We start from the raw sequence: 14037 nt of genomic DNA, 5'->3' as shown, positions 1-14037 counted from the left end.
TTTATTCACGAACGTAGTAACTGGCAGGGAGGCTTAGCTAGGCCCTTCAAAGTCTAGGTTCAGAGTGCTTTTTCAGTCTCTTCTCTTAACACTCGGCAGCACAAATCAGCCACCCCACTCCTGGATCCAAGCTCACGCCAATTCTTCACATCTTTGGGCCTTGCCTCATGCCATTCTCTTTCCCCAGAGTCCCTTTTCTCTTAGTAGCCGCTCACTCTTTCAGACTGCCTCATCCACTCCTGGAAAAGCCTTCCCCAATGCCCCGGGGCTCAATTCATCTCTTCCTCCTGTCTCCTCCTAAGCCCCAGATTCACTCTGTCAGTCTCTTGTCTAGCTCTATTGAGTTTACTTCTGTGTCTGTCTCCCGTCCTCCAGATGGGCTGTTCCCTGAGTTTTGCCCTTGTGTGGTCAGCTCCTTCTTATCCTTCGGGTATCAGTTTAAATGTCACCTCCTCAGCCAGCCCTTCCTTCCCCACTTTATCAAAGGAATCCTCCACCCCTCCACACTCTGTCCCCTTACGTTGTGTTTTCACCTTCATAAAACTTAGCAGCATCTGTAATTATATTCACTTATCTGTTGGCTTGGACTATGTCTTTTCCTCTGGAATGTAAGCTCTCAGAGGGCAGAGACCCAGCAGCATGAGTTGATACACAGTTGGCACCCAATAAATTTCTGTTGATTTGATTACATGAAGGCAAGTATGGGATATTCAACTTAGCACCCCCCGGAGGACTTGGCACAGAGCCTGGGCGCAATAAAACCTGGCTGCGTGGAATATTTGCTAAACGAATGAATGAACCAACGAATGTACGAAGGAAGGGACGCAGCGTTCTCCCTGCTGACTGACAGATTGACTGACAGTTGGGAACCCGTGGCCAGAAGACTCTTGATTGATGAGTGACAGCTGAGTGGCAGCGAACAGACGTGCATCCGGGCTCCTGACTGGCTGGCTGCAGCAGCCCCTCGGAAAAGGTAAGAGAAAGGGGTCCGAGGCGACAGCTCCGCGTGGGGAGGGGGCGGCACCAGGCGGCGGTAGGCGGCCCAACCGCCAGCAGCGATGCTAGCAACAGTCGCCGGGAGCCAAGGAACCGACATCTCCGCGCATGGGCCGGCGCGAGGGGCGGGGCGCGCGCGTCACGTGAGTGTGTTTTGGGCACGTGACTCGCGCGGGTCCAAGGCTCGCCCCCGCCCCCTCCTCTCCTCCCCTCCGCGGGTGTGAGCCGAGCGGCCTCGCCTCATCGCCTAGCGCCCCCCTCAGCTGCCGCCGCCGCCGCCGCCGCTGCCTCCGCCCGCCGGCCATGTACCCCGGCCGCCGCCGCCGCCGCGCGAGCGCGGCGCTCCCGCCGCCCAGCGCGCAGTGAGAGCAGGGCCCTCTTGCCGTTCGCCCGCCGCGGGGCCCCCTTGTTCTCAGCGCCGCCGCCGCCGCCGCCATGTTGGGTTTAGAGCCGCAGCGGAGCCGCCGCCGCCGCCGCCGGTGAGGGAGGCCGAGAGCGGAGCCCGCCCCGCCCCGGGGCCCAGGGAGCGGGGCCGCCTCGGAGCCCGGCCTCTCTCCGCCAGCCGCCTTCCCGGCCCGCCCGCCCGCCCGCGGTGTCAGCGAGCGAGCGAGCGAGCGCCCGGCCGCGGCCGCGCCTTCCGCCCCGGGCCGGAGCGAGCCCGCCGGCCGTTCGTTCTCCCGCCGCCGCCGCCGGCAGAGCCTGCAGTGGAGCCCTCGAGAGTCAGCGCCATGGCGGAGCAGACCTACTCGTGGTGAGTGCGGGGCTCCGGGAGGCCGGGGCGCGGCGAGGGTGGGGGGTCGGGGCGCCGGCCGTGGGGGGAAGAGGAGGAGGAGGAACAGGTGCGCGCTGGGGGGGGCGCGGGATAGGGGTGCACGCCCCCTTTGCCCCCACTGGAGGGGGCGGCTGGCGCTCGTGGGAGGAGGTGAGCGGCCGGGGACCCGGCGTCCGGGGAGGGGGATGGAAGAGGCGGCGGCGGCGGCGGCCGCGGCGGATGTCATCTGGTCATGGGCGGAGCAGGTGATGGAGAAAGGGAGCATGACCCCGGGGGTGGGAAGCCCACGGTTGAGAAGTAGAATCCCAGGGGAACCCCGGAACTGACCTGAGGGGGTGGCTCCCTGGCAGGAGGGATTGAAACGGTGGAGAGGGGCGGGCCGGGGCACAGGTGGGCCACCCAGCTGAGAGTCATTTTCTGAGAACAGGTGATAAGAGGCCGAACTTGGAAGTTGGGAGGGAGGAGGAGCCTCACCTACTGGGGCTGCTGCTTAGCCCTGGGATGGGGAGTGAAGGGAGAGTTGGTAAGGTGGACAGAGGCCCAAATGTGAACGGAGGAAAGCCGCGGAAGGAGAGTATCTTGGAAACCCTGGAGGGGACTCCCTGGTGAAGAGGTTGGAAGGGGAGCCTCTTTGGATAACTAAATTCTGGAAAGGAAGTCGTTGGTAACAGTGGAGCGTGGGCAGAAATCTTTGTACGGGTTGGTACTCTGTTTAGAGTATGACTCGGTACCCTGGGTCAAGTACGAGAATGGAGGATCTGCAACTTATGTTCATTTTAATGGGACTTTTAAAGTTATAAGATAGCTTGTTAAGGACTCAGAAGGGTAGTATGTAGTTTATGGTGTGAGGACATACCTATCCTGAGAAGGGAGTGCAGAGGTTTGGAGAAAGGGGGATGAGACGCCTCCCTTTAGCAGGGGGAGGTGGAATATTTGCAGGAGGGGCTGGAAGGAATGTTGATAGTATTTGTGAGGGGTGGAAATTGGATAGTGGGGAGGAAGCAAGAAATGAGGTGATTGTAGGTGCAGGATTGGAAAATCTGGTTGCAATCTAGAGAGATTGTTCGAGGATGGTTTACTCTTTGAAGTAAATGTGGTTTGGGACGGAACTGTGGCCTTTCCCTTATTTGCAAAGAGCGTAATAGAGTGGGAAGAACATGGGGTTTAGGATCGTGTTCACTAACTTCTTAATGACTAGACAAGATAGTGAGTTCCCCATTCCGTTCGCCTTACCTACAAAATAGGGGAATTACCTTTTTCGTAGGCTGTAAAGATTAAATGAATAACTTTACAAAGCACAGGGTAAACTGTAAGATGCTATATATTACTGTATTATAATTAGGGAAACAGCAAAGAGATGGGTGGGATCTGAAAACAAGGAATGGCTTTGGGTAGAATGCTTTAACTGAGTGGATTATTTGTAGTGGTTGGGGTTATTTTAAGTCAGGAACTCATTGTGTCTTCACATAGGGAAAGAGGATTGGTGATTGAAGATTATTCAAAAGGGAACTTCAGTGATCTATATACAATCTCAAAAAGAAGGTAACGCTACAGGAAGAATTAAAATCTTAGTGAACAGTTGTGACAGCATATGTATTTTTAAAAAAATGTTTAACCTGCTTCGAACGTTTTGCGCAACAGTGAGCTGCCTCTCAGTAACAGGTGAGATGCAATACAAAATTACAGTTCCAGCTTTCTTATGGTCAGAGTGAGAAAGGAAGTGAAGGTGCCCCTGCATGCATTGTAACTAACTAGTCGTGAGCTTCATAACATTCTGGGGGTGTTGAGAGTCCTCATGACGTATGGCCCTGCTGTTTGTACCATGCTGTGTAGAGGCCATGGATGGTTCAAAGAGTAAACACAGGGGCCAAGAAGTGGGGATAATGAGAGTGTTTTACACCGGTAGATTGGCCACACACCGCCTCTGTGTGATGTTGGGTGGTTCTGCTAGTTAGGGGGAATTACTTTGTGAAGTTTGATAGTTTGTAAGATTTATTCTACTAGAATACTTTCTTCAATCTCAGGTCCCTTTATTTGCTTTACAGATAAAGAAATAAGCTGCTTGAAGTCAGAATGCTTAACTCCTTACCTTTAGCATGTTTTGAGATGGAGAAAGTGTTTACATCATCTTGAGAAAGGGTGATATGTGAGGGGAGAGGATTGAGAAACCAGGCAGCTTTCTTCCTGACTGGTTCTTCCCAAGTCCACCGGGTAATAACATAAAGAACTATCTATGTGGCATTTATGGAATTTTTTTTTTCTTAAAGCCTTTACTTTTGAGACATGATAGGAAAATCTTACAGAACACATGGAAAATACATGATCACAGCTGAAGGTGAAGACAGTCTAATCAGAAAGCTTTTTTTTTTTTTAACTATGCATCCATTTAATTATCACAATTCCTTGAGGTAGGTGTGATCTTTCCCTATTTTATAGAGGAAACTTAGGCTCAGGAGGCCAGATGATTTGTCTGAGGTACTTCACCTGTGATGCTTCGTTTTGTTTGATGTGAATTCTCCCATCATTTTATTCATTCTCATTGAAACAAATATGGAAAAGGTATTCCCAAAGCATATGTAAACTGAGTTTTGGATTGTCTATCATTTTGCAATCACTTTGTCACTGTTCCCTTGGTTTGTGCAATCAAAAGAGTTGATTTTTTTGAAAATAGATTTGTACTTTATTTGTATGTGGCCTTTAGGAAAATCAACCTTGTGGAGACTACTGTGGCTGTACGGGTTTGACTGAGGATGGAATTAGTGAAGAATGTAGGAACATATGAAAATAGGTTCCTTTAGGATTTTTGTATAATAAGACACATAAATTATAAGATAAGCTTGGCCGTGAGTTGATTATTGTTGAAGCTCAGTGGTGAGTCCACAGAGGTTTATTTTATTGTGTATACTTTTACATGTTAAAATATTTTATAAAAAGCATAAAAAAAAAGCCCCCAATCATAAATTCATGCTGTTCTGGTTTCTTGTGCTTGATTTTTTCCCTAGAAAACTCTATCAAAGTTCTGTTACCCAAGGTCTCCAGCTCAAATTCCACCTGTGAAGTATTTTCTGACCATCCCAACTGAAAGTGAGCTCTTTATTTTTGACACTTGTTCTGTCTGTATCACTCCTTCCTTTTGTGTGAATACCTTATCTCGTCACTAGATTGTAAACTCTTTGAGGGTAAGGACGCAACTATACTAACCTTGGTCCTCCCATGGTGCCTCACACGTTGTCTTGCCCATAGCTCCTGCTTAGTAATACTGAACTATTGAATATGATAGATTTTCAGGATGGTTCATCCTTTGTTGAAAGAATATTAATAAGAGGAGCTACAGATAGATGAGTATTTGTAATCCATGTACTTAAAATAAAAGAGAGCTTTTGGTATCTTAGTTTCCTGGTGAATAGTGCTGTAAGAATGAAGAATAACATTCCTTAATAACATTTTAAATGAAAGCAATTGACAGAAGAAATTATAATAATTGGTAGTAACACCACAATTCTTTATCATGATTAACCACAAGATGATGCTTGTATCCTTTTTTACTTATAAACACTGAAGAAATAAAAGAATGCATGTGAAAACACACATTGAAAGTGCAAACTAGACTTTCATTAATTTGAGAAAAACACCTTGCTCAATGTATATTTATGAGCAGTTGTTTTAGCATAAGTTCTGTGAGAAAGAAGAACTTGTCTCTTGATGGAGTAGATTTGGTACTCGTATATAATTGTGCTTGAATCTTAGTAAAAATTACTTATGTTAGGATTAATGTTGGTGTAGGGGAAAAAAGTCAGTCCACATGAACCTCACTCAGATTAACTTCTTTGCCAAAGGAATAACAATAATTTATTGTATGTTTTCTGTGTGCTGGGACTTAGCAGGCGTTGCTAACTAAGGAAACTGAGGCTCAAAGAGTGTAAGTAACTTGCCCAAGGATGTAAGTCAAGACTGTTTGACACCAAGATTCCAACACTGAATCTGTCTGCTTCCTTGTGTACAGTCACTGCTCCAAACCAATTCCTCTTCTGCTTGAGTTCCCCATTCTCCTCCTCACTGGTTCCCTCTGTTCTCTGCACAGTGGCCATCTATTCTGAGCGGACTTCTCATAATGTAACTCAGATCATGTCAGTCCTCTGCTTAAAACTCTTCAATGGCTTTTGGCCACACTTAGAATAAAATCCAAATTCCTTAGTAGGGCTCTTCATGGTCTCATTTTGTGTGTGTCTCGGAGGAATGACAGACAATAATCAAACTAAAAGTTACAGAAGGGTAAGAGTCTTTCTGTTTTGGTGCTCAGTTCGGTGACTGGCATATACTAGGTGGTTGGCAAATATTTACTGAACAAATGAATGAGCATGCCTTCCTCCGGTCTGAAGATCTGTGCTAAGGACTGCATTATATTGAGGTGATACATTGTCCTGTAAGGTATTTACAAATAATGATAAACTGGAGAATGAAAAATAAAGATCTCCAGAACAAATGGAAGTTTCTTCTATTTTTGGATTTCTGTTATGTATCTCTGTATCTGTTATGATCATATCTAATTGTCTTGTGATCATTGCATCTGATGAAAGTTTTTCAGAGAGAAACATTTAGTTGAAAATGTTTGTCTAGCATTATAGACTTTATATTTACTTCTTGTTTTAAAGACATGTTTTGCCTATAGTTAAATGTTATGATAATGTTTTGGCGATGCCATGCGTAATTTAAACTGTTAGCCAAAGGTAAGATCATAAATTTGTATTGAAATAATTTTCCTCAGTGTTTGATGGCAGTGGGGGGTGGGGAGCTGGAGAGTTTGTAACCATATCAGTCTGTAATTTATCAAGTAGTACGGTGAATTAAAATGTCCAGTGTTCATGCATTTCTCAAAATAGATTTCTGTGATCATTTATTTTAGAGCTGATAAATGTCACTGAATTGAGGTATTAATGTAGTTCTATATAATTGGATTTTATTTCAACCTTAGTAGCTTACTTAGTTTTTATCATTCTTACATTTCATCAAACCATCTCATGAAAAGTCAAGGATGTCCTAGGAAGAGAGTGTCTAAGTGCTGTTTTAGTTGGCTGTATTTAGCATCTGAAATTTTATGTGATTGCTGTCCTTGAAAGTAGAGCCATAAGTATAATTTTCAAAATCGTGTAATATATTTTCTGGAGTTTAATGGTTCCTTCTTAGGAGTTAAAGGAAAATAGTGGTTTTATTTGTTGTATGTATAAATCAAGAAATGTTTGCAACTTTGAGTTTCTGTAGCATATTTTCTAATTCTCATTTAAAGAGTTAGATGTAGAGTGCTTCTCTTCTGGAATTTTAACCTGTAAGGTGTCTAGAGGGGCTCCAGGTGACCAAATTCAGTTTCACAAGGAAAATCTAGTTAGTTCCCATGATCCTTGCAATAAATTGTTACCTCTCAGATTTTGTTAATAGGTCTCACTAGGGCCGCAGCTCACTCATTTGCTATGATAAGACTAGATTGAGCCCCTGTGAAAAAGTAAGGTTTCAAAATATTTTTAAGGCATTAGACCTATGAATGTGAGTTACCCTAACAGAGACTTGGTTTTTGGTTTGTAGAGTTCACCCTAACCTTGTGTGAAAACTTGATGATCTCTGTTTTAGAGTTCCAGTATTGATAATAAAGAACCACTAAAGAATTTTTTTAATGCACTAAAATAGAGATATCTTAATTGTTTTTTACATGTTTTTGAATTATACTGGATATAAGTGATCAAAGTATTCAATTCTGAAGATTTGTCTTGTTTCACAATTTAACCAGCACTTAAACGTTGAGATGTCCGTTCTAGTTTGAATAATGCTATATAGAAAGAAATAGAAAGTTATCATTGATTTCTGTTTTTGCCTTTGAAATGTGATATAAGATTGAGGTGCGGAGGGTATAATTCAGTGGTCCTGGGTTCAATCCCCAATACCTCCGTTGAATAAACAACCCTGATGACCCCCCAAAATGTGATATAAGGTCATCTTTAGTCCCATGTTTCATAGTCCATTGCTACTTTCCACAAAACAAGAACAATGTGAACTGAATAAAGGCTAAATTTTTTTCATAAGATAATATTAATTTAATTTAATTTAATTTAATTTTAAAAATCTTTTGAAGGCAGTTTCCCTCATAGTCTTCTTAGTGGTGTGGATAATTCTGGTCTTTGCCTGTGTTTGTTTATTTGTTTTGTTTTGTTTTTGGAATGTTTAGGAAAGTTTCCTATCTTAAAATGCCTGAGGCGGGACTGTTAGCAGTCACTTATCTGTTTCCTTACTCCACACCAAGTCTGCCAGGCCCACCCACTTCCCTTTATCTGACAGCTTCAGGTTTGGGCTTCATTCTTGACCTAAATAGGACATATGTAGCAAAGTTTTGTTAATTGTTTCTTCAACCTGGTTATACAGACTTTTTGACCTAAATACAATGCTTGACTTTTTGTTGTTTCTTTATCTTAATTTTTGCCCCAAATTGTCTAGCTTGACCTTCCAAACTTGACTAAATCTTCAGGCTTTGCCTGACAGCCTTAACTTTTAAAGCTTTGACTGGATTCTCTGATTTTATAAACTCCTAGAAATTTACATTTATTTCTCAAAAAAATGCATGCAAAAATACTGTTTGAAGAAAAAACAAGTTTTAGAGAACAAATTCTCTTACCTATGCCATTGATTAGTGTAAGGACTAATACCTTAAAAATATTAAGGTCTAATAACCTTAAAAATATTTTCAAACGTAACTTTCATAGAACTCAGTCTCGTCTTATTATAAATACCTCCTGGAACCACAGCTAGGCCAACTAGAGTTCAAGATTTGAGATAAGGTCAGTTACCCAGGAGGGAGAGTGTAGAGAGGACAGAATGGAAGACCATAGTTGAGGCTTGGGAAACTCACAGTTGAGAAATGGGAGGAAGGGGAGTCAAAGGAAGCTTCATCAGAGGTAGGAGAATTCAGAAAGTGCAATAGAGATGAAAGAAGAGGCAGAGAGAATTTCTAGGGGCAGTAGTGTAAAAAGCCACAGGGTTCAAAAAGAATGAAGGAAAAACAGGCTGTCGAATTTGCGAAGGAAGTCATTACTGAAAGTGCACTAATAAAGATCAGAGCGGTGAGGGTGAAAGCTAAATTAGGGATGGTGGTGAAGAAATAAGGGCATCCTTTGGGTGCTGACCATTTGTTTGAGAGATGAGAAAGACATAAGGAAAGAGGGTTTGATACAGACAGCAGAGTCCTAAGAGTCTTTTTATTTTATTTTAGTAAGGGAGAGGATTGTGTATTTGAAGGAGGAGAAATTGGTCTTGGAAAGAAATTTTTTTTTGCTGTTGTTTAAATTTATAGAGATTTCTACCTTTTTTTTAAATCATGGATTTCAGTTAGTTGTGAAGAGAATTTAATGAGGAATGAATGCTATGTGTGTACATTTTATTCTTTGTTTCTTTTTGTCTTTACATTGTCTCTAGTCTGGATCCTATTGCATTTAGATTCCTAGGGTTTTTTAAATTGCCTGCTGTATAAAATCCAGTCTTTGTTCTGATTTTCTAAACAACCTGGCCTTGTAACCCTACTTCCCTATATTTTCTTTAAAAACTCATTATTTCAGCCAAACTGGATTAGTCACTGTTTACCTTTTTATTTAAGCTGACCAGTATGCCTGGTTAGGCTTTCTCCCGTCTCTGAAATTTGTGAGACCTTGTCTTTCAAGGTCCAGCTGAAATGCTGTCCTCCTGTTACAGAGCCTTCTGATTGGCCCAGGAAAGATACTCTTCTGATGCCTGTAGTTCTTTATCTGATCCTGTCAGATGGCAGTGCTTTTACAATTTTCTGACCTTGTATTGAATGTATTTATGTAACTATCTTCCCACCTTGACCATGAACTCTGTAAAGGTAAGATCACAGTCATTAATTCCATGGTTTAAGGACCCATATACATGACAGATACTAAGTTGTTTTTTTTTTTCAAGAATGGATATTTTAGAGGTGAAGTTGGCCAGGTGCTGGGTTTTAAAATAGAATGTTTACTTAAAAATATAATGACAGGGCATATAGAAGAGAGGAAGAATACTTACCTAATGATCTCACTGCTCTTTGAAGAAAATACAAAAGTAGAATTGTTACTGTTAAGTTGAGTGAAATGTTATGGCCAGATTTGCCTACCTTCCTAATATCCATAGAGCACCTAGAGAATGAAAGTAGCTCAACCTGGGAACTGATCACCTAAAGGGGGCACTTACAAAGGACCACAGGCCCTGTAGACACCTGCATTTATCTCCAGTCTTCTTTAGCTGCCCACAGACTGGCTACTATTTATTTATAATTTATCTCCCAAATAAGCACTTGTTCAGTATGTGACATATATGATACATAATATAAATGGAGAAGCTCTGCTTTTTTGTTTTTGCAATTAGCAAAACAAATTATTGTAGGGAAAATTTTTTCAAATGAAATATTTTGCAGGAAACTCCCTTTGAGGTGTGAGGAGAGCCATAAGCTATGTAGAAATTGGCTCCTGAACAATTTAACATTTTCTCTCTCTTTTGCTACTGTTTCAGAAATTCATACTTTTTGTACTTAAGCTTCTGTTTAAAAGTTAATGTTTTTAAAAATAGAAACTTGTGTTTCATCTTTTTCCTGTTTCTAAAAGACTATTTTCTCTTTTCACTCATTTTTTTCTTGTGTTTAATAATTATTATTCACAAAGGGCAATTATTAAAAAATCTCCTGGCCTGGTGTGGGCATATTTTAAATTTCATAGATAGAGTAGTGCCTCAGTCTTAGGTTAGAATTAAAAATCTAGTCATCTGGAATAGGCATAAACCAGAAGTTTGGGGGATTATGAGTTTGTTTTTGAACCTTTGCATGCTGTGCAATGGTGAAAATAACCTACGGGCCTAATGATGATGTTTTAGGCTGGTATTCATGGATATCAAAGGTTCTCAAAGCCAAGCTAAAGGTTATCAACAAGTTTATAAAAAAGGGAGTAGCAGGTAGGGGAGAAGTGGGACAACAGTGAATGGCAGATGTGACTCTACAGTGGAACAAAGGCGAAAGAGACTCCAGCATCAGGAACATTCAGGTAGTGAAACCAAATGGTTTAGAGCCAGCTGCTAGAGGACAGGAAACCAAGCCAGTCTCCATGTATCCAAGGTACAGTTGGCCCATGCAATTCTGGAAATCCAGCTTTGTGCTTCCGTTTAGACTTAACCAAATTGATAATGAGTCACCATCTCTTAACATGTCCCATAGCTTTTGAAGGCATCTGGTTTGGGTGTCACAGCTAGAGACCTTGAAGAAATTCTCGATTCTCATCAAACAAGTCACTAAGTCCTGGTGATTGAGATACCTATGTATCTATATCCATAGCTCTCTTTCTGTAATTAGATATAATTGTTATTAACTATTATATGTTATAATTGTATATGACTATATATAGATAAAATTTTTAAAATTTGCTGCCTCTTCATTCTCATCTTTATTCCAGGATGGGCCTGCTTTGGTATCCCTTGGTACACTACACTTGCCTCTTTGAACTGTTGTTTCCCTCTTCATCTCCCTGTTAAGTTTTAAGGACGTGGATTGTATTTTGTTCATGTCTTTATCCTCAGTGGTTTGATACATAGTTTATTTAAATTAGTATTATTCTATATTTGATTTTTTGGATAATAACCCTAAAAATAAAATTAGTAAGATGGAAAGAGTATATGATATCTTGAGTTGCTCTCAACCTTCAGTTTAAGAGCTTAAAGGGACAAACATTAAATATTTGAGGTATATGGATCTCTCTCTCAAGTTAATGAAACTTTTTATTCAAGGTGTTAGTCTGGAACTTGATAATCACTTTCATTTGTAGAACCTCTTCAAAATACAGTGGGAGAATTGGTTACAGTATTGGTTAACTATTATTGCCACAATAATACTGCATAACAAATAGCCCCAAAACTCAGTGATTAAAATACTAATTGATCTGCACATTGGCTGGGGCAACTTTGCTTCTTGCTTCAGATCTAAAGTCAGGAGGAAGACTCTGCTTCATGTGTGTTCATTTTGGAGCCCAGGCTGAATAGGCAAGATGATACAAGATGTCTTCAGGGTTCATCCTGTTGTAGCATATATTAGTGTGTCATGCCTTTTTATTGCCAAGTAACAGTCAGTGGTATGTATATACACATTCTTCTTATCCATTCATCAGTTGCCGGTTGTTTGGGTTTTTTCATTTTTTGGTTGCTTACGAATAATAATGCTGCTATGGACCTTCATGTAAATGTTTTTGTGCAGGTATATGTTTACGTTTCTTGGGTAAATACCTGGCAGTGAAATTGCTGGCTAATAGGGTTTTCTGTGTTTAACATTTTGAGGAACTACCAAACTGTTTTCCAAAACGGCTACGCCATTTTGTATTCCCACAGCAGTGTATGAAGGTTCTGATCGCTTCACGTCCTCGCAAGTTCTTGTCATTGTCCATCTTTTTAATTATAGCCTCCATAGTGGGTATGAAGTGGTTTGTCTAATGTTTATATTGAAGAGTTTATGAAAGAGGAAAAAGCAGTGGTTGAGAACTTTAGATCTGCTTGTTCTTAATAGTGTAGTACCAAAGTTGAACCTCAGTTTTAGTTACCTAAAAATCTATCATTGAGGAAAAAAGTACGATCTTTTGGCTCACAGGTTTTTGCTCAGACTACTTCTTATTTCTTTTACGTGCTAGAATCATTTAGGAAGAAATTAGTCTCAGATGATTATTAAACTAGTTACTTCCCTTTGGGTAAGTGAATGACCAAACTACTCTGGCAACCTACTGCGTCATCAGTAGTCCTGGTTTAACGACTGAAGGGTGTGTGTGTGTGTGTGTGTGTGTGTGTGTGTGTGTGTGTGTCGGGGTGGGTGGGGAGCTCTGTGTGTGTGTGTGTGTGTGTGTCGGGGTGGGTGGGGAGCTCTGTGTGTGTGTGTGTCGGGGTGGGTGGGGAGCTCTGTGTGTGTGTGTGTGTGTGTGTGTGTGTGTCGGGGTGGGTGGGGAGCTCTATGTGTCTTCTTGCCAGGAGGAGGAATTGGTTGTAAAATATGACCTTTTCTTGGGCAGCACAGTCCACATATATAATTTAAAGTTTTCTAGTAGCCACATTAAAAAGTAAAAAGCAACAGTAGAAATTAATTTTAATAATATAGTTTATGTAACCCAGCATATCAAAAATGTTTACCATTTATTTATTGGATGTAATCGATACAAAAATTAAGATATTTTACATATGTTTATAGTACAAAGTCTTCTCAGTTCATGCTAACCACATTTCAAGAGCTATATGTGGCTAGCAGCTACCATATTGAACAACATAGTCCTGGAGGTCTAAGAGCTTATGATCTAAATTTCTGCTGACAGGTATGATGATCTGTGTATCTTTTGGAAAAACAGATGAGTGCTTGATCAACCTGTATTTCTGGTTCTTTAATTTTATGTTGTTACTGCCCTTTTTTTTTTTTTTTAATGTGGAAGAGGATCTGTAGAGGGGTATAGAGAGGCATGCTCCTTACAGCTCAAATTTTTGATTGTGAGTAGGAATTAGTTAGCAGAAGGAAGAAAAAAATTTGGTCTCTGTCATCATTAAGGATGTACCAGTTTCCATAGTTCTTAGCAAATGAACGAAATCTGTTGGAACTGCTGTTGTTTGGTCTTTATTGTAATTGTTCTGTATGCTCAGGGTTTGCTTCGGCTTGTTCTTTATCAGTTACACACTACTTGAACTGTTTGACCACATAACTCACTTGGTTAGACAGAATAAGGTTGTAGATTTGATCTTTATAATTAATGGATGACTTATGCCTGCTGGGGATCCACCATAGTAACTAAAGCAGAATAAACAGGATCCTCTCTCTTCTATGAGTTTGCAATGTTGTTAGAGACTGTTGACATTTGCTGGGTCACATGCCAGCAAATGTAATTAAGACAACTTTGAGAGAAAAGAGATTTCAGAGTGGGCCTTTAGGTAGTCTGTGTGTCCCAAGCAGTCATTTTATTACTAGACGGACTGAATTTAGTCAAAAGTGTCTTAATATTTGAGTACCTTTACTCGTAGCATACAGTTTCTAATTTGCCCCAGTCCCTCCACTTTCTGGTCCTGTACAGTGACTCTCTACATCACTACTTTATATTATTTACCTAGCCCCTGAAGGCAGTTAAGTTTATGGTCCCCTGATGTCTATGATCAGTTCATCGCCTCAAGGATAGGTTAGGGATAAGGAGATAGTTGATCAGTGCCCCAGTGACACTAGATATGGGCATGTGCAT

General features: G+C 41.4%; 1 protein-coding gene across 1 annotated transcript in view; it reads left to right on the top strand.

Annotated features, from left to right (window-relative positions):
* Positions 1 to 1206: 1206 nt before the first annotated feature.
* Positions 1207 to 14037, top strand: part of SPPL3 (signal peptide peptidase like 3) — a 106847-nt gene continuing 94016 nt past the window's right edge. The window contains exon 1 of the mRNA XM_031442773.2: positions 1207 to 1747. Within this exon, the coding sequence (XP_031298633.1) occupies positions 1725 to 1747 (23 nt within the window). The 5' untranslated portion in view covers positions 1207 to 1724. The remainder of the gene's footprint in view (positions 1748 to 14037) is intronic.

The sequence above is a fragment of the Camelus dromedarius genome, chromosome 31, assembly GCF_036321535.1.
Source record: "Camelus dromedarius isolate mCamDro1 chromosome 31, mCamDro1.pat, whole genome shotgun sequence".
Classification (NCBI taxonomy): domain Eukaryota; kingdom Metazoa; phylum Chordata; class Mammalia; order Artiodactyla; family Camelidae; genus Camelus; species Camelus dromedarius.
Note: the sequence above shows the minus strand (reverse complement) of the source record. Positions and strands in the feature narration are given on the sequence as shown.